We start from the raw sequence: 21,260 nt of genomic DNA, 5'->3' as shown, positions 1-21,260 counted from the left end.
GATATTCATGACTTGTTGCCGTCCGTCATTTGTAAGCAGCAGTACTGTCAGATTCCCCCAGCATTAAGCAGGTAGATTGGGGGAAGTGCTGTCTCTTCACCGAGGGGCCAATCGTGCAGTTCAACGGGGCTGCCAGACCTCTCAGACAGACACATGGTCCACATCCATTCAGTCGGCCAATAATGGATTACTCCGCAGCCTGAGCACTCAGCTTCCCAACGGCATGTAAACACAATGAAAGTGAAACAAGCTCTCTTTTGATCCATTAGCTGTTGTAAAGTCTCACAGATTCATTCTCAGGGATGTGTATGGCTCTGAGTATGTATGGTGCTTACTATAAGTCATACAAAATATAAGATAATAAAACAACTGTTCAGTTAAAATATACAATCTTATTTGCGATTATTAAATTATGTTGCAGCCTATGAAATGTTTTGTCCCAAATTCACCTTCTTCAAATCCCACCAGGGATTTTCTATGGGGTTCAAGTCAGGTGACTGTGATGGCCACTGTAAAATCTTCCAGGACTTCTTTTGCAACCAAGCCCTGATGGAAATTGAGGCATGCTTGGGATAATTGTCCTGATCCAATGAAGCCTAAGCTTCAGCTTCCTCACTGACGGAATGACGTTTTCTCCTAGGATTTCCTGATACACAAAATGAATCCATCTTGCCTTCCACACGCTGCAGGTTTCCAGTGCCAGAGGATGCAAAGCAGCCCCAGAGCATCATAAGCCACCACCAACTGTAGACAGAGGAATTATTTTCAGCATATGCTTCATTCTTTTTACTCCAGACATGGGGCCCAAAAGTTCCAGTTTTGTTTCATCGCTCCACAGAACAAAATCCCAAAACTTCTGTGGCTTATTTATATGATTTTGAGCAAATTGGAGCCGAGTTTTCTTGTGCTTTTGGGTCAGTAGTTGTGTACGTCTTTGAGTTCGGGCATGCGTTTAGCACGGGCCTAACTGTGCAAGCTGAAACCTCAGTGCCTGTTGCCACCAAGTCTTGCTGCAGGTCTTTTGCAGTCACTGGAGGATTTTTCAGAAATCTGGTTGCAGCCGTTGATAGCATTAATTTTTCTGCCCCATCCAGGTGGTGTAACCACTGTTCCTTTAACTTTGAACTTGCAAACTATGCTTCCAACGGTGTCTCTTGGAACATGTAGTGCATGTCTATCTAAAAGAACATGTATCTTTTTGTATCCTGTTCCTTGTTCGTGAAGGGCGATGATATTTTATCTTAACTTTTTGGACCATTCTTTTGACTTAGCCACATTTCTAACATGCAATCAAACGTGACACTCAACAAACCTAGCCCGTTCAGATATTTCATGTATTCTAGCTTAAGCACACCTGGTGCAACTAATGAAGCCCTTGATTAGTTGCATCAGGTGTACTTGAGACAAAACCTGTTTTGCAGATTTGTGCTGTTGTGAGAGATTCTATTCAGAGGGTTGAATAATTATGAGACTGCAGAAGTCATTAAAAGGTGTATTTTCAGTTGAATTTTGGAAACCACTTGAAACATCTGTTGTGTTGAGCTATTTCAATTACTTTTATTTGATTTGTTCATTGCAAACAGCTGAAAGTCAGCTGAAGATTTTCCTGATTGTTTCTGCACTTTATGAAACTACTACATTTAAAGGGTTAGTTCACCCAAAAATGCTGTCAGTAATTACTCACCCTCATGTTGTTCCAACCCCGTAAGTTTTGTTCATCTTCGGAACACAAATTAAGATATTTTTAATGAAATCTGAGAGCTGGATCACTCCTTAGACTTCTATGCAATTTCATTCTGTCGGTCCAGAAAAGTTAGTAAAAACATAGTTAAAATAGTCCTAGTGACTACAGTGGCTCAACCTTAAGTTTATCAAGCGACGAGAATACTTTTTGCATTGGTAAGGCACTTCTTTGGTAAATGCACACTTTAGAACCATTTTAAACACTACATCGAGACCCATCTGTGCCATCTTCTCAGTTCTCACACATACATCGTGGCGCTCTCGTGAACTCATGTCAGAGGCCCACATAGAAGAAAATGAATAGTCGAATAAAGTCGTAATTTTAGTTGTTTTGTTTTTTTCGCACAAAAAGTATTCTCGTCGCTTGATAAACTTAAGGTTGAGCCACTGTAGTCACTTGGACTATTTTAACGATGTTTTTACTAACTTTTCTGGACCGGCAGAATGAAATTGCCTAGAAGCCTATGAAGGAGTGATCCAGCTCTCAGATTTCATCAAAAATATCTTAATTTGTGTTCCGAAGATGAACGAAAGTCTTACGGGGTTGGAAAAACATGAGGGTGAGTAATTACTGACAGAATTTTCATTTTTGGGTGAACTTACCCTTTAAAGTATTTTATTCATTTTCTTAATGTAAAAAGTTGTAAAAATGAATAAACTATCTGGAAATTGATGTAAAAAAAAAAACTAATGTTCTAATGCATACGGACAATGATTCTAAAATATAAGTAAATATTATATAAGTGGGCTGATGCTTGCTGATTGCTTTAATTACGAGCATCAACCCTATCTGTTTTCATCTTAACAATTATGAAACAATGGCCATTTACATTATTTGTATATAAATAATATACAACATACAAAGGTTTTGGGTCAGAAAGATTGTGTTTTGAAAGAAGTCTCTTAAGCTCACCTAGGCTGCATTTATTTGATTAAAAATACATTAATACTGTGAACTATTATTGCAATTTAAAATAATTTTCAGCAGCATTTACTCCAGTCTTTGGTGTCACATAATCCTTCAGAAATCAAGATATATTTATAAATTGCCATCTATGATGATCAGGGGCCGTATTCACAAAGAATTTTAAGGCTAAAAGTAGCTCCTAACTGGCGAATTTAGGAGCAACTCCTAAAAATAATGGGCGTGTCACTCGTAACTTTAGGACTCCTAATTTTTTTCACTAAGAGTAATTCACGAAGCATTTTAGCCCTAAAAGTAGCACCTAAGTCTGGGACAGCTTAAAAGAAGTCGAGAGGACTCCTAACTCACTAAGACCTATTCACAAACCGCTTTTTGTGGCATTTCACGTTGCGATGTTTTGAAATGCGTATGCGGCGGCTACAGGAGCTTCTAATCGCGAGGAACAATTTTGCATTGTAGGCATAACTAGGGATGCAATAACGCCATCAACAACAACCAAAACTAGGCTACTCATTGCATGTAAACTAATTGTTTCATTGTGAATCAAATTAAAATGTTCTTCTCTTTGCAAACGTAGGCAGAGGCATATAGTGACCGATTAATTCAATAATGTTGCAAAGATATTGCATCAATCCATATGTTTCATTAGGCTACTAGGCTATTTGTTTTGCCTTACTCTTTATTCATGTAGGCTATTTATCCAGTTATTCATCATCTTCCGTCCTTCGCACTACTTGTGTAGCGCACGCATTCTCAGACCTGTCACCTGTCACTCATCATCGTATAGGGGAGGTGTTTGGAATCATTCCCGCGTTACAATCATCAGCCAATCAATGTGGTCACTTCAGTCAAGCTCGTGCATGAGTAATGACGTCATCCATAGCAACGAAGACTCACTCTTAGTTTAGGAGTTGTCATTTTTCTTTACTAAGAGTAGGTCTGAAAGGTGTTGTGAATAACTTTTAAGAGAAAACTCCTAGCTAAAATATTTTAGTGCGATTTAGGAGTACTCCTAGTGGTAAGATAGAATGCTTTGTGAATACGGCCCCAGACCCAGATAGTTTTTGCAGTATAAGTACTTGTACATTATGGTAGCTTTTCCAAACTTTGATTATTTATGAACTATATGAAGCCCAAAACTTTAGTACTCACAGTATAACTTTGAACATGTGTTTCTCCCCTAGACTCATGAGAGGCATAAAGGCAAAATCTCTTCTTCTGTGCTGACTGCAGACCTCTTCCCCTCCATCATCTAATCATGGATGATACAGCTCAACAAGACACATCTTCCCTCATGAAGGGGGCCAGAGACATTGCTAAGGTGGCCAAAAGACAAGCCGCTAAGAAAGTCAACAAAGTTGTGGACCATGCCTCAAACGAGTACTCCCACAGTCGCGCCTACCAACGCTTCCAGGATGAAGATGATGACTACTACAGCCAGCCGGATGGAAACTACACAGGCCACAACGCCAATGATGAAGAGGGATCCAGCGACGCCACTGAGGGTCATGATGATGAGGATGAGATATATGAAGGGGAGTACCAGGGGATCCCATCGGATGCAAAGCCCAGGGATGGGCAGGTGGCTTTGGGACAGCCGCTGGCGGATGGCCTGAAGGACCGGCGAGAGCTGGAGAATGAGAGGCAAGCAGACGAGGAGGAATTGGCCCAGCAGTACGAGCTCATCATACAGGAGTGTGGACATGGCAGGTTTCAGTGGCAGCTGTTCTTCACGCTGGGGCTGGCGCTCATGTCCGATGGTGTGGAGGTTTTCGTGGTGGGCTTCGTTCTCCCTAGCGCAGAGACGGATATGTGTGCGTCTGACTCGAGCTCTGGATGGCTAGGTAAGAATAACAGGAATAATAGCAAATACACATTGACACTATATTGTGCATTTGCTTTTATTAAAACCAACGCACATTGCATGCAAGGTATACATTTTATTAGTTCATACATTCCCTGGAAATCAAACCCGTGACCTTGGTTTTGGCAGCACCATGCACAACTGTTTGGGGTAAGTGGCCTAAAATCGACAAATAAAAAAAGTAGAATTATAAAAATGTAAAACTAGAATTTCTTCCATCTATTCTTAGTGAAATACTTGAACAGGAACGGAATAACAGACAAGAACGGACAACTGAACAAAGACAGAGGCTTAGTCGGAAATTGCCCCCTTATACCCTTAAATAGGGCACTATTTGAAAGGACAGCCAAGTGGTGTCCAAAACCATAATGGACGTTATCGAGTGCACTCATTCAATCCCATAATGCACCGCAATAACAAGTGTACAACCAATGTACACTCAACTGCTAAAGAATACCCATAATTCATTATGAGAGTCGGGCACCGAATTAATTCCCGCATCTGGCCTGAAGATAGCACCCGCAGCTGAATCATTCATCCGTCCATTTTCCAAACTGCTGGTCTAATGTAGGTACAGCATAATATCATATACAGGTATAAATACAGGTATATTTAATTGATTATTAAATTGTTTAATTAAGGTTTATCCATGCTAGTTTCCATGACAGAGTTTTACAATTTATATATATATATATATATATTATATTTTTTTTTTTTTTTTTAATCAAATAAATGCTTACCTGATGAGCATCAGATACTTTTTCAAAAACATCAATAAAAAATAGACCCCAAACTTTTGAATGATAGTATAATGTGGGTTTCAGAAAATCTAATTGCAACATAAATGTTTATTAACAAGCAAAAAATCTGGCACAGGGATACGTAGGCAAAAACCAATCCAGAGATGGCGCAAGACTGCAAAAGAACTGAAAAATACACACGCATAACATCCAACACCAGACACTAAACAAGGGAAAACACGAGTATAAATACACAGGATAATCAGAGGCAAACTAGGAACAGGTGGTGGTAATCAATTGCTAAGGAAACAAACAAGCATAACTAAGGCAACAAACTAAACACAGGAAGTGAAAACCAACAACAATAGGAACAAAAAATACACTTCAAAATAAGAGTCCTTAAACACAATGGGCCCTATTTTAACGATCTAAAGCGCACATATGGTCCGAATCCACTTTTGCTAGTTTAATGACGGGAAAAATGGTTGGCGCATGCGGCGCATGGTCATAAAGGTTGTCCCTATTTTCTTAATGAGTAATGGGTGTGTTTTGGGCGTAACGTGAAATAAACCAACCAGAGTCTCATCTCCCATTCCCTTTAAAAGCCAGTTGCGCTCACGCCATGTCAGATTGCTATTTACATGACGGAATTTGCAAGCAGAAAGACTGAACGCGTCTCCAGAGAGGAAACGGATCTGCTCGTGCGCAAGGTTAAAGCGTGCAAGCAGACCATCTATGGGACAAGCCAGATTCTACCATATCTCTACGTATACAATATTAATCTTTTACATTGTAATCCTTTTCTTTTTTTTTATATTTGGCTAGTTAGTGTGCTGCTGCGCGTCCCTGTGTGTGTAATGAGCAGAGTGTACGCGCGTTGTAGACTCGCCTATAGGCGCACATTACTAACGCGCTCTATAAATAACAAAAAAATATTGCGCCATTGACTTTAGACCAGTGCTGCATCTCAATTCGCCTACTTATACTACGCCCTAAAAGTATGTACTCTTTTTGTGAAGAAAAAGTAGATACTTCTGAGTGTGCAGCAAAAAGTAGACAAGCTTTGAGATACTGGTTCAAGATACTATCACGTCCTACAATTGAGGGGAGGAGTTTCGTGGCTGTTTGGCTTTCGGTGGCATGATATCATCAAGCCTGTCCCAAAATACACTCTTGTGTGCCCTCTTGGACTCAAGGCCAGTGCCCCTTAGGTCTGCACTTCCTGACGTCACCAAGTGTGAACTCGAAGGAGGTCCACAAGGCTGGAGTGTGCCATTTGGGATCCAGCCTTAACCTCTCTCCATTGGTCGCGCATATCCACCATGTTTTGTAGTGTTGTTTTTTTAACTCTTTTTACTCGTATTTGTAGTTCCTCCTCCAAAGCGCAATTGGTTGTGGGCAATATTAGCCTTTAGAGTGTGCACGTCCACACTTCGAAAATCCACCAGAAATAGTAGACCATCCGGGTACTTCTGGCATACTCTTTTCAACGTACTATGCTTTGGGACACACTTATTTTAATCTAACATACTGTTTAGGATGGATAGTATGGACATTGAGATGCAGGGTAGGTTTCAGTTGGTCAATGGCGCAGTCTATTTCAGTTGCCTCAAAATAGCAACAAGCCAACACACCTCGTTTTCAGACCAGCACGCTCATGGGCGCACAAATAGGTGCAAATGCATTTGCCATTTAAACAACGTGGCGACGGATGTGAAAATGATAACTGCGTCGGGCTGAAACTAGCAAAAAACAATGCGCCGGGTGTATAATAGGGCACAAAACAGGGGAAACGAGACAGGAATTGTAAAAGTTTATATCTTTTAATAATTTTTTTTTTTTCATTTAATGTCCTTTTTTTATCAAAGTGTCGCAACAACATTGAACTTATATATGTGAGGGATTAATATCTAGTGTAGCCAGACAGTTATTATGTTGGACAAAAAGGAAGCAACAAAAGGGCAATACAATTTTTTTATGTTTTCATGTTCTTTTTCTTCATTTTATAATTGTTATTTCTAGAACAAGTGTGTGATACCCATTTGAAAAAAAAAAGTATTATAATACCCACATAAGGGCATATTATTAAATGTATTAAAAATGTACTTGAGTATGTTTTTAGTACAATACAAATATACTATAATGCATTTTTAATACATTTAACAGTATGTCTTTTTCACCTGGGACGGCTATTTAAACAGTCTTGTAGTTCTCTTTGACTTGGTTCAATTGATATCAATTGACATTCTTATATGTTTATCAGTTTAATCAAGTCTGAGCATCTCTCTTTCTTTCTATCATTCTTTTTTATCCTGCCTTTTCTTCACTTATGCACTCATCTGGAGAGCCCTGAGGGCATTGTGTGGCATGCTCTGCTTCCCTCTCTTTCATGCTCCCTCTCTCTCTCTTTGTCCTTATACTCTGTCAATGGCTTTTAAGACATAATCGCACGTGGCCGGCCGTGACTGTCGGTACAGCCTTTGTACTGGCCTTTGAGATCGGATACGGTCCTCAGCTGAAGAAATTGCTGCTCCTTAGCCAGAAAGATTAAAACATGTAGGGACCAAAAGACATTTATATAAAAAATCTCAAATGCTCTTGCATCCCAGACATTGTCAAAGCCAATATAAATATAAAAGTTTGGGGTCAGTGCGTTTTTTAATGTTATTGAAAGAAGTCTCTTATTACTGAGGTTACATTTATATGATCATAATACTGTGAAACATTATTACAATTTAAGATAACTATGATATACTTTAAAATGTATACAGCTGTATTTTCGGCATCATTACTCCAGTCTTCAGTGTCACATGATTCTTCAGAAATCATTCTAATATGCTGATTTGCTGCTAAAGTAAATATTTTTATTATTATCAATGTTGAAAACAGTTGTGCTGCTTAATATTGTTGTGTAAACCATGATGTTTTTTTCAGGATTCTTTGATGAGTAGAAAGCTCAAAATAACTATTTGAAATAGATTTTTTTTTTGTGACAATGTAAAAGTCTTAACTGTCCCTTTTGATCAGTTTAATGCATCCTTGCTAAAATTATATTTATTTATTTATTTATTTGAATATTTCTAGATTTTCAGAACCTGCTGACTCATGCTAAAAACACTGAATATCTCTCGGTGAGTAAGATAATGGCTGCTTTCCAGCAGGCACAGTGGTGCAGTGGTAATTTAGTGCAGAGATGATGCAGTGTTGCCAGTCGGATTGTGAACTTTCTGCAGCTCTTGAGTCTTTTTATGTTTGCTATCATAGTGTAACAAGTGAAATTGCATTGCTTCATATTCCACATTTGATCTTTAAACCTGATCACTTTGACCATTCACAATTCACACATGCAATTTCTGTCATCATTTACTAATCCTCAAGTCATTCAAAACCCTATTTGATTTATTATGCTGATTTATGCTTGCAGGCTTCAATAAATAGCCTACAAAAAGGCACCATCAGTACTTCATACAACTTCATGCACTACATTACATATAGATTATATATATTAGTCTTTTAAGCAAATATTGGAAAGAATATTAAGACAACAGACATATGTGATTCTGTCAAATTTGTTCAATTTGTACAGTTGTGGTGTTATAAACCTTTGATATTTGAGCTTTTACTAAAATGGCTGACCACATTATTTAGCTGTAATGAATTTTAAGGATTTGTAACCCAATTTTGAGAGCAAGTTTGGCTGATATATAGTGATATGACTATGATATGACTTTGATATTTACTATTCTTTTCTGTCATAATAGTTTCAGGCATTACTCAAGGCTATCATGCGTTAGTAAAGGAAAATTAAATTTTTTTGTTTATGCATGATCCATTTTATTTCCGTTTATTTGATCCATTTTTGTTTCCTGCTGTATGTACAGAGCAATTTAGTTAAATATAGTTTCACAGTCTTGGCTTTCCTAATTACCCATCTACTATCAGTCTATTCATCCTGACAAAAATCTATGATTTATACCAAAGGGGCATTGAGTATTCTGTGGAAATTTTGAAGAAAATTGCTGCATCACCTAGTTACAGGAACTGATGGTGTTTTGAATATTTTGTGTGGTGTGTCTTTCATTACTTTTGGCTTAGATCCAGGAGTCCACCTTTGTCTATTAATTTGTGGCTGTTTTATCTACTACATCTTACCACAACCCCATTTCTCTCTATTTCTCTGTCCTCCCTCTCTCATTATTCCCTTTTATCTGTCTCTTTTCGTGTGTTGGTGACTATGAGACGCTGAGCTTGCCTAAACTGCAGTAAAATCACCCCACTGCAGAGATTACAAGACCTGCACATGCAGACTCTCAATTGTGCAACAGAGGAATTGAAAGATATATACTCGGTTTTTACAGAGAACATTTTCCCAAAATAATCCTGGCTTCCTGACTCTGATATTTTCCCAAACCTTTTATTCTCTTTCATTTCTCTGTTAAACACTCTTTTAAATTAAATGGCCCAGATATGAAACAGAATATAAATCACACTGCTATAGCCTCACTCAGCCATGTGAGATCCATCCATATGGTTTTTAAAGTGCAGATCATAAAGACAAGCTGACAATGGAAAAATAACAAAAGTACAGGTAGTAAAAATGTGTGAGTCATTGCCCTTATGTGGGTAATTCATTTTTTGAAAGCCATGAATAAAGGAGCTTGTGCTTTCCTCTTCCACAATCATCAAACTGTTGATTGGCAGTGAATGTTCTTGACTGGTTATCACTATGTTTTCACTGTGAGGTTATATAGATTGAGTTCCTGGTACAACATTATAGTGAACATATTAGTAAACAAGTAACATTTTTTAACATGGTAACCATGCTTACTATGTAAAGGATAATCCACAGCTAACTGTGCATTAAACTTTAATGCATGACGTGGAGCGAAATTCACAAATTCTGAACGTTTAATGCACAGCTAGCCATGGATTATCCCACTTATACCATGGTCATTTACCAGCATTGACAAGTTAAAGCTTTCATTGATGTTTGCAGCACTAAATTTGACTGGAAGGGATACAATAATGGTTATTTTCATCAGCTTGCCTACGACTCGTTAGATCTAACATTCTGCACGCTTAGATGAGAGATGCTTGTGTGAATTACCTGAGTCTTTGCAGCATCTCTCTCTACTAACAATTACGCTGCAAGCTTAATTACTTCAAGAACAGCAACATTACCACCTCCTTGCTGAGTAATATAAAATAGCGATTCAGCAGAGAAGCTATTTTATTAATAAAAGTTGCTGTGTAGTGTTGATAACAAGTTTCTGTGCTCCTGAGTGTTTCTGTGTGTGCTCAGTGCTATCTCCGATCTCTGCAAGTGATGTGTCTGTGCTTCAATGAAAACAGCACGTTAATATAGAATGGTGATTAAACTGATTGGAACTACTAGTGCATTAAACGGTTTTAATGTGCACGTTCCAACCAGTCAAAATCGAGTATTCAGAAGGACCATGGCATAAAGTTGTTGCAACTGACAGAGACCATAAGAGGTCATGGTGATGGCCAAAAATATGAAATGGCAAAGTTTCTCGTGGAACGCAAAACTTTTGGTTTAGTAGTCATTACTGACATTAAAAAGGAATGAAACTAAGACTCATGAAGCTTCTTACACAGTTTGAAACATAACCTGTTTTAATCTTTTATGACTTTTGAGAGGTAACACTAACTGCAGTAAGTATGGTATTTTAAATTATGGACAGATATTTTTGTGTCACTGTGCTTGAATGTGTTTTCACTTTCCATACAGTTTTTGCAAGATGACATAAAATGGAAGTTGTGATAGTATTTTGTTCCATATGGAAAAATGTAGGATGGGACGTTTTTTTTTTTTCATTGGGAATTGATTGGATCGTTGTATTATTGTGGTTTCTGAAAGTTATTTTGAATCAGCACATGAATTTAAGTAATTAATAATGTGTGCAGATAAATCATTCATAATAAATACTGCAATTTTCAATAAGAAAATAGGAATTGTCCATTTTCATTTCATAGTGACTTTAATGGAAAGGTTTTACAGTGTAGGTTATTGTTACGCCAGTAGGTGGTGACAATATCTTTATGAATCATTGAATCATTCATTTAATCCATTTGTTCAAAACACCGATGTGCTACTACTCTGATTCTACATTGGCGTTGTTTGGAACTATTTTCATTAGCAGAGCAAAGACCAACAAAGTCATTTTGAATATTGTTTGTAAAATGTAAACCTGCATCCGGAATTGCATACTTCCCTATAGTAGACGAAAAACAGCACGTGGCAAAATAAGTACGACTGTGAATTCACAGTACTCATAAAAGAGTAAGCATAAAGTCCCCGGATGACCTAATACTTCCGGGCGAATTTCTGAAGTGTGCATACGATGGATTTACTTTCCCATGAGGCCACGGGAGATGATTTGTGAATGACAGTGAAGTAATGCAACTGACGCTGGTAGGTCACATGATAATGGCATGGCAAATACGTCCAGATTACATTCATAGTACACACATTCATGCTATATAGAACATACGTTTTTAGCAGTCGTAAAGTAATTACTTATTTTAAATAATTACCTACTCAAGAGGGTATATAATTTCAGACACAACCTAATATTACCTTCTTGTTTTGAACTGTTGTATAAAAGCAATGTCTACTTACAATCACTAGATTGAATTGGCAGTAGCACAGGTAATCACAACAGGACTATTGCTGTGAGATATTTCTTAAATAATAGTAACTGTTAAAATCACAAGTATGGGATGTTCTTGACAGACTCCATAGACAGGTCTCCATACACCATCACTCCCTGCTGTGTCATCAGCCTCAGTCTTCACCAAACTGCTTTCATACAGCAGACATACTCAGTATCACCTTTCTTGCACACTACAGATTCAGTAAGCCAAGACACAGGCAGACAGTTTTGATAGTTTGTTAAATTAATACTTTTTGTATTAATTGTTGCTGCTGATATCACTGCATGCTTAAAGGGACCAACACAAATTACTCACCCTAATGCTGTTCCAAACCTGGATGATTGTTTATTTGTGTGGAACATGTAACTTTCATTGCCCAGAAGCCTACACAAAAAAAGAAGAAAACTACGCTGTCAATGCTACAGTAAAATAATAGAAAGCTAAATATATATTTAAAATGGTAATCACAATAATTATGGCTGCCCTTCTTGCATTTACAATAGATTGGGATAAGAGTTTTTAAGGTAATAAATGATGCTTTTGGCATACAACTTTAAGGTTAAAAATGGACCTAAATGGGAAAAATAATTAGAAATGTTTGACCTTTTTAAGTGAGCACCTTGCTGAAAAGCGCAATGCCTGGCATGATCTCTGGAGTCTTCATTATAAATAATGAACTTTTGGAGATAAACGTGTCTTTTATGCCTCTGAGTTTGTATTATTATAAGAAATGTGAGACATGCATTTATCATACACACTTTCTGCTTTATTATATAAAACAAAATGCATAATCACACAAGTCTTATAGTCAACTTCAAAAGTAAATCTATGTACCGGTCTTATACTGTACCAGCAAAGCAGTTTTACTGCACATTGTTAATTGCTGTGCTAGTTCTAAAGCAGCAGATTGTGTAAGTGCTTGGTCACAGAGAAAGCTGCTGTATCAGATGAAAATTTACACTCTGAGTAATCAGCAAATCTCCAAAACGTTTTGTGCATTGCAACACATGGTCTGTATAAAAAGTGTCACTGCATCTCTGTACATATTGTCCCTTCTGTCAAATACAACTATATCCACCTGTTACTCACAATTTCTCTTTATCATTCTCTCTATGTCTGATAAGAAAGCTAATAATCAGTCTTATGTAATATTTTTTAACTTCTCCCTTTTCTATGAATTATTGTATGTCTGCTACAAATATTTTATTTACTTTATTATTATTTCTTTTAACCATTATAAACCATTTTTATTAACATTTAAGCTCTTCCTTTTTTGCCCATGTATTGGAAAACAGGGATTGTTCTGCAAATAATAATCTGTAAATAATGTTCTGTTTGTGGACTCTTAAGGCCAATTCACACTGCACAGTCAAACACCAACAAACACCAACAAACAAGTTGGCCGTTGGATTTAGAATTTTATGAAAAATAACTTTTCATGTTCACACTGCCCCAACAAACATTGCAAACACTGATTGAACATGGTCAGTCATGGACGCCGACATAACACGCTGATCAGAAAAATCCCAACAATTGTTGGTGTTTGTCTGTGCTGTGTGAATTGACCTTTAGGCTGCTTCCAAAATCGCTACTCTCTTGAGTAGGTAGGCTAATTATTTTAAATAAGTCATTACGTTCCAATTGCAATTGCATTCTGTATTGTGTGAATGTGTGTACTATGAATGTAATTCGTACTACATTTGCCATGTTGTCATTATCATGTAACCTACCAGCATCAGTCGTGTCGGGTCACCACCATTCACAAATCCTCTCCTGTGGCCTCATGGGATAGTAAAGTGTCCATTGTATGCTCACTTAAGAATCTCATCAGAAGTATTATGTCATACCGGGTACTTTTTGCCTACCCTTTTATAAGTACTGTGAATTCAGACGTACTTCTTTTGTCACATACTGTTTTTCACCTACTATATAATAGGGAAGTATGTGATTTCGGATTCAGCCTTACGTTGTGTTTCCTTCCTGTTTTTAGTTTGCTTGGTTTCCTTGGTTTCTGATTAGGTCCTTTCTTACTATGGTTACTCATTGGTTATTTGATTATGTTCACATGGGTCTTGTTTGGTTTGATTAAGCCTCCGTATTTAAGCCCTCAGTTTGTTTCAGTTCACTGTCCTGTATTGTCTTTGCTATTTGCTTAGTAGTCATGGTTCAGCCAGCCGTCTTGGAATTCATGTTTTGTTTTTCTTTAAATAAAAGTTTAAGAGTGCTGCAGTTGGATCCTCCTCTCTCACTTCTTCCTTGTCTTGCCTGGACGTAACAATGATTTTTGGATCAAAGGGAAGAGCATTGTTAAATGTATGGTATACTTTTATTTAGGCTAACCCAGTCTAACATTTATGTTGCGTTTCGTTTTCATTTTCAGTCAGTGCCATCTTCCGTTTTGCCTGAGTTCCTAGACATCGTTAGTTTCCTAGTTGTTCATCAATTCCTGCACCTGTTCTGTTTTACCTCGATTAGTTCTCCTTGTGTATTTATTCCCTGAGTTCTGTCTGTTCTTTGTCCGGTTTCGTTTTTATGTCTTTATTTTATGTGGTTGTTTTTAATTACTCTGTGTGATCTTCTGCGTGTTCCCGTTTGAATCTATTAAAGGCTGTCTTTTTTTGATTTCTCGTCTTCATGTGCATCATTACAGTCCATTTATGAGACCAAGCTCTTCCCTTTTTTTTTTTCAATAAATTGTGTCAAATTGTCATGGATTCAGCCAACACACCCCCAGCACCAGTTCTCCTCCAGAGACTCATTGCCTTGTACCCATTATCTTCATCATGCTTGTCTTTAACCCTGCATGCAGAAATACCCCATCAGCTAAGTGTGACTGTCATTTGAACTGCTTATACTCATCACTAACATGTCTGACGATCTTCCAGATCACCATCAACCCTTTAATAAAGAACTGTTACTTTTACCTTCATGACTCCTCTTCTGTTTCGTGACACAATCAGATTATTTGTAGATAATTCAGTCTGCTGAAGAGGAATAACATTTATTTGATTTTATTGTACCTGTAAAGCGGCACATTTTTCATCAAAATAATAATGTTAGAAAATATCAGACTCAAAATATTAGGTTGTGTTTTTGTCTGTATTTAACATTTTATCTGCAGTATCCTAATGCTGTGCTCTAGATATGTAGGCATCTTATTACAATACACAATCACTGCAGATCCTTTTCAGTTGCTAATATTGTTGCACAGATGGAGTAAATGTTATATCAAAGTGATATCAAAGCTTCTGTAGAGAATTCTGAGATCACTAAAATCTGATACATTTTTAATGGCTATTTGTTTTTCCTTTGGACTACTTATGTAATCAGTTTTCACGGTCCCTTGTGCTAATAGCATCATCACAGAAAGTCTCCTGCATTTCACCTGGAAAACAACAAACAAAGTCCTCAGGTGAAAACATCAGTCAACTGAAAGTTTAATGGAGTTCCTGTTCCAAGAAGCAGCATATAAATAATTTTGTTCTTATAAATCAGCACGCAAACAAGAATGAAGGCAAAAACAAGCTCTCCTGAATATTACAACTTCAATCTGTGTGTTTCTCTGCCTGTGGTGTGTTCCTACTGTTTCACTTTGTTCTTTTTTTCCCTCTCCTTTTATTCACTACAGGCAGCATTGTGTATCTGGGAATGATGGTAGGGGCCTTCTTCTGGGGCGGCTTGGCCGACAAGTTGGGCAGACGGCAGTGTTTGCTCCTTTGTATGTCCATAAATGGCTTCTTCGCCTTCCTATCATCTTTTGTGCAAGGCTATGGCGTCTTCTTGCTTTGTCGCACGATAGCCGGCTTAGGGTGAGTGCGTTTCCTGCGTCTACAACATTAAATTGACATTTAAGTTTGAAAAGTCCAAAATGTGGATCTTCATAAAGACTTTAGATTCTGTACATCACTACAATACAAGAAAATATCGATAAAAATATATACACCATTGTTTGAGGTCAGTAAGATTTTTTTTTCTTTAAGAAATGAATACTTTTATTCAAGGATCCTTTAAATTGATCAAAAGTGACAGTAAAAACTTTTACACTGTTACAAAAGATTTCTATTTAGAATAAATGTTGTTGTTTTACTTTCTATTCATTAAAGAATCCTGACAAAAAAAAAATGATTACGGTTTCCACAAAAATATTAAGCAGCGGAACTGTTTTCAACATTGACAACAATAAGAAATGTTTCTTGAGCAGCAAATCTGAATATTAGAATGAGTTCTGAAGGATCATGTGATGCTGAAGACTGGAGTAATGATGCTGAAAATTCAGCTTTGCCATCACAGGGATAAATTACATTTCACAATATTAGTACTTTACTGTATTTTTGATTAAATAAAAAAATAAATAAAGGTGTATAAAGTGAGAAAATACTGTTTAAGTAGATAGTTTATACTGATTGTAGATTGTATTTTTTATGCCAAGATCATGCCTCAATATAGGCTATTTTTCGGAACATCCTACAGTGATTCTTCCGATGTTTGTAAAGAAGTCTTCCACACACAACACTGAACAATATCTCTGCCACTCCCATGTGTAAACAGACATATATGGAAATCATCAATTTAACACACTACCTAAATATAGTCTCCACCTGCACCTTGACGTGTTTCTGGAAAGAAATTTTGGCTGGTATCATGAGAAACTATACAATGGGCATCTTTTATCAACCCTCCTCTAAAACGAGAATGTCTCCCCTATTCTTTAGATAATAGTCTTTTTCAGACAGACAATACATTACATCTGGCTGGATCAATAGCCTCTGCAGTGCTGCTTTCTTGGGTCTCTGATTCTCCATTGCTGGCGGACATTGTCTATTGGTCCATGGCTAAAGCACTTGTCTCTCTGATGATGGTGTTCTTGTGAATCTTTGAACACATTCAGCCTGTAATGACTTGCACTGAAGCCTGCGCCTCCTAATGAGCATTTCACAGGATGTTGTTGCTAATTAGGATGTCAATATGGGTACAATGATAAGCAGTATTATGTCTGTATAAAATAATATATGTTTCAGTTTTAATTTCATATTTAAAAAATAATACAGGATGAGGTCGCTGTCATACAGGTTTACAATTCGCAGTGTTAACCCAAATCTTCAACACAGAGATAAGTATTTTTGCTGATAAAGAAATCTTTGAATGGCCATTTTTCGATAAAAAAAAAAAAAAAAAAGAAGTCTCTTATGCTCACCAAGGATGCATTTATTTGATCAAAAATACAGTAAAGACAGTAATAATGTGAAAATTATTATAATTTGCAACTGATTTCTTATTAAATATATTTTAAAATGTAATTTATTCCTGTGATGGTAAAGCTACATTTTCAGTCTCATTACTTCAGTCTTCACTGTCACATGATCCTTCAGAAATCATTATAATATGCTGATTTGGTAACATTTCTTATTAATTTGATCAATGTTGAAAACAGTTCGTATGTGGAAACAGTAATATATGTATATATTTTTTTTCAGGATTCTTTGATGAATAGAAAGTTCAAAAGAACAGCATTTTTTATATAGATTTTATTTTTTATTTTTTTTTACAAGGTAAAAGTCTCCAAATAAAATATCTTATTGACTTTTAAATGGTAGTATCAGAAAAGGTTGGTAAAGTCCAGATTTAAATAATCTTTGATTCTTTTAAATGCTACCATTTTGGAAGTTTCTGGTTTACATTGTATTTCAGTGTCTTTCCTTCAAATATTGATCAGAAGAAGAAACCGGGGACTAATTAACCCAGTAGTAGCAATTAAATGAAATCTCACAGACAAGACTTATTTAGTTTTTCTTGTGTGGACACAGAGTAGTCTTTAATTACATCAAGTCTATTGCTTTACACATCTAGTGTTTTTCTGATTGATCGTCAAATCAAATGAAAATTTCTCAAGATTTAAAATATCTATCTAAAAGATTAATGATTTACAATTGACTTGTTAAGGGAGGAGTGCTCCTCATAGCCCTCAGTAGATTCTTTTTAGCAGTTAAAGCTCATTTTTCACATTTTTCATTGTAATGTTTCAGTCTTAAATATTTGTTTGCCTATCCTAACTTAATGTGCAGTACAAGCCATTTTTAGTTTGATTTCCCTAAAAGTGTAACATTATTATTTAAAAAAATGGTTTTGGAAACCATCTTGAAATTTTTGCAATTCAATTTGATGATGGTGGCAACACAGGAATTACACACTTACAGTTTGTCTCGATTGCTAACACACTATAACTGATTCAGTTGACACAGTTTCCCAAACCATTCATTCAGTTCTCAAAACAAAGACACATTTCACCTCTTTTCGCACACATACCAGTTTTCTTAACGATTTCTTCAAAATTCTACACAAAAATGCTTTCATTTTACACAGGCTTAACCTCATTCAGAAAACAAACACATAATATAATTCACTCAGGCATCACAATGTGTACTCAAGTAAGACAAATTCCTCCTTGTGTAAACATTACATAGCAAAACTGATGACGCATCAGAATCTCAGGATAATATAAGTAGGAGCACAAGTGATTGTGCTTTAGAAAATGCATCCTAACACTGGAGAGAGAGCTGAAAGAATCATCTACAGGGATTATTCATACAGTGAAATTACAGTACACAGAAACAGTACTTTCAAAGAGGGAAATTTCCCTTTGTACAGTAAACTTTGTATACCATCAAACTCGTGATTGTCAAATTAATTTTTAGCCAAATATTTTTTTCATGTTCTGTATTTTTGCAAAACTGAGAAATGACTGCACTTCTGTAAAGCAGACATTCTCTATGTACCTTCCCTAGGCAATGTAAATCAACTTTTCTTTAAGCTCATTGTTGTACAGTATTTTGCTGTATCTAGACCCCTCTGTTCATGTTACATACTGTAATAGACATTGAGCTGCAAAATATTTCCTGAAACCTAAAAAGAGGTTTTTGTTACAGTGGTATGAGTTGATCTCATTAGTGTTCCCTGGAGAGGAAAGCAGTCTGTGTATTTGTTAGGTTTTTGTGTGTCTTCTGAGACCAAAGTTTAATTCTCACAAGAGAATATGTTTTTGACTAAAATATTAGATTTTGATGTGGAAGTTTGAGGTTTGTGCAAGTTGGTGTGCAGTTTTAAGAATGTGTTTATAGGTGTGAGAAAATGGTAAATTGCTTCATGAATTGTGTTAGCAAATGAGAAAAACTGTAAACACAATTTAAAAATGTCCACAGATGCACACTTGTTATTGTGTTTCAAAATTATTCAAATTGGAAGTACATAAAAAAGAAAACAGCTGTCTTAATTCGCTGAGCACTTATACCCTCTGCACTGGCCTTGAGGTTGTGCTTCTCTGCTTTATTCTTCCTTCTCTTGTCCTTCAGGATTGGTGGAGCGGTGCCCATCGTCTTCTCATACTTTGCTGAGGTGTTAGCAAGAGAGAAGCGTGGAGAACATCTGAGCTGGCTTTGCATGTTCTGGATGATAGGGGAGATTTATGCCTCTGCCATGGCCTGGGCCATCATACCTCACTACGGTAAGAGAACCAGATCATGTACTTCAAAAATGTTAATTTATTAGTGAACTGTAATAATATTACACTATTAAATAAAACAAATACTATTTAAAATGATGACCTTTTTCAGTAAGGAAGCATAAACAGATAAAAAGTGACAGTAAAGTTACACATTGTTACAAAAGTATACTGTATATATATATATATATATATATATATATATATATATATATATATATATATATATATATCAATCACTCACTGCTTCCACAAATAAATTACAGCACAACTGTTTTCAACATTGATACAAATAAGAAATGTTTATTGAGCACCAAATCAGCATCATGTGATACTAAAGATGATGCTGAAAAGTCAGCTTTGCCATTGCATGAATATACATTTTAATAAAATATATGAAAATAAAAAAGGTTATTTTAAATTTATTGTAGTTTTGATCAAAATGCATCTTTCGTAAGCATAAAAGACTTCTATCAAAAACATAAAAAATCCTACCGTCCCCAAACCTTTGAACAGTATAATGTTTGATCGAGTTTTACATGGCATTTACAAGGTATTTTAAAGAATACTGTGGCATTACCATAATACATGTACAAATACTATGGCACTACGACTGTACATGTCCAAAAATCATGTCCAAAAACCTATGATAATACCTGTTTTCATTTCCATTTACAGTTTTCTTTTCTTTTTTACAATCACTAGGACACATTTCTCAATACTTTGGTCACTTTTTCAAAACTCTTCTCACAGTTTTCCTAACCAACTTTCAACTTGTCATAGCAGTTAATTTCACACTCAAAATGCACTAAAACTACCAAATCACTTCAAATCAAGTCTCAACCAACACTGGCAAAGTTTGTCAACCAACAAACTCACACTGTCACTCATAAAACAATGACCTAAAACCACTAACAACAGGCAGCATTATATAATGATTGCTTTTGTAAAATTTCCTTACAAAACAAGAATGACACTCTCTGCTGTTTATAGTTCACCACAGTATATCGAACTTAGTCCATGTTTATATTACAAAATTATAACTAAGTTTACATCTTTTGTATAGATGGTAAAGAAATTGAAAGACTAAAACCTGTGTAGGAGTTCAGCTGCATCGAATTGTTTCGATTGTACTTTTTGCATTCGTAATATAATTGAATATAGTATTACTGTAGAACTGTTGCAAATAGCTGTCTTATTCAATTTTGTATTATGTTAGGTTTTAACTTAAGTTTAACAGTTTTCAGTTTTAACAGTTCAAGTATTGAGAAATCAGAAATGTGTTCTAGCGATTGTATAAACCTGTAAATCAAGTATCACATGACACAGGTAGACCGACAGTCCGATTACAACAAGGTACTCAGCAAGCTTAGGTCAAGGTGTCTGCTTTTCCTCCGCCACGTGTGGGCTGTCCTCTCACAGACAGGGACGACTGTGAGGGAGCGGAGAACAGCAGAGCTTTAGGTTAAGTGATTAATGTAGAAACAGAGCACTGCAGGGATATTTAAAGGATGAAGTGGCTCCTGTGGGGGAAGCCATAGCCCAATGATTTATGAGAACCTCTACTCTGGAAATAAGCTGCACTCATCAGTATAGCGAAATGATGGAATAGAGGGGAAGGGGTGGAGGAAAGGAGCTGAATGGATATGGAGAGGAGTCTTTCGGGCAAAATGATGACGAGAGCTGACCGTTTTCACACCTATTTAAGGGGGGGTTCGCTCTGTTTTGTTCCTTGAGACCATAATGAGGTTTTTCTCCTTGCCTTGTGAAACAAAGCGAAAGGGGTGCTTGATTTATGAATGGCCCTCGGTGGAG

The 21,260-nt window shown here is 36.5% G+C and overlaps 1 protein-coding gene across 2 annotated transcripts in view; it reads left to right on the top strand.

The window, feature by feature from the left end:
- sv2ca (synaptic vesicle glycoprotein 2Ca) overlaps positions 1–21,260 on the top strand; it is a 35,703-nt gene that overhangs the window by 1,714 nt on the left and 12,729 nt on the right. Inside the window, exons 2-4 of one of the 2 annotated variants that reach the window (XM_079872604.1) lie at positions 3,902–4,512; positions 15,579–15,759; positions 19,297–19,448. In XM_079872604.1, coding sequence (XP_079728730.1) covers positions 3,927–4,512; positions 15,579–15,759; positions 19,297–19,448 — 919 coding nt within the window. In that variant the 5' untranslated portion in view covers positions 3,902–3,926. Of the gene's footprint in view, positions 1–3,852; positions 4,513–15,578; positions 15,760–19,296; positions 19,449–21,260 lie in introns of both variants that reach the window. The other variant, XM_079872603.1, reaches the window with a different exon arrangement.

This window comes from Squalius cephalus (assembly GCF_949319135.1).
Source record: "Squalius cephalus genome assembly, chromosome: 5".
Taxonomy (NCBI): Eukaryota; Metazoa; Chordata; class Actinopteri; order Cypriniformes; family Leuciscidae; genus Squalius; species Squalius cephalus.
This window is presented reverse-complemented; position numbering and strand designations above follow the sequence as displayed.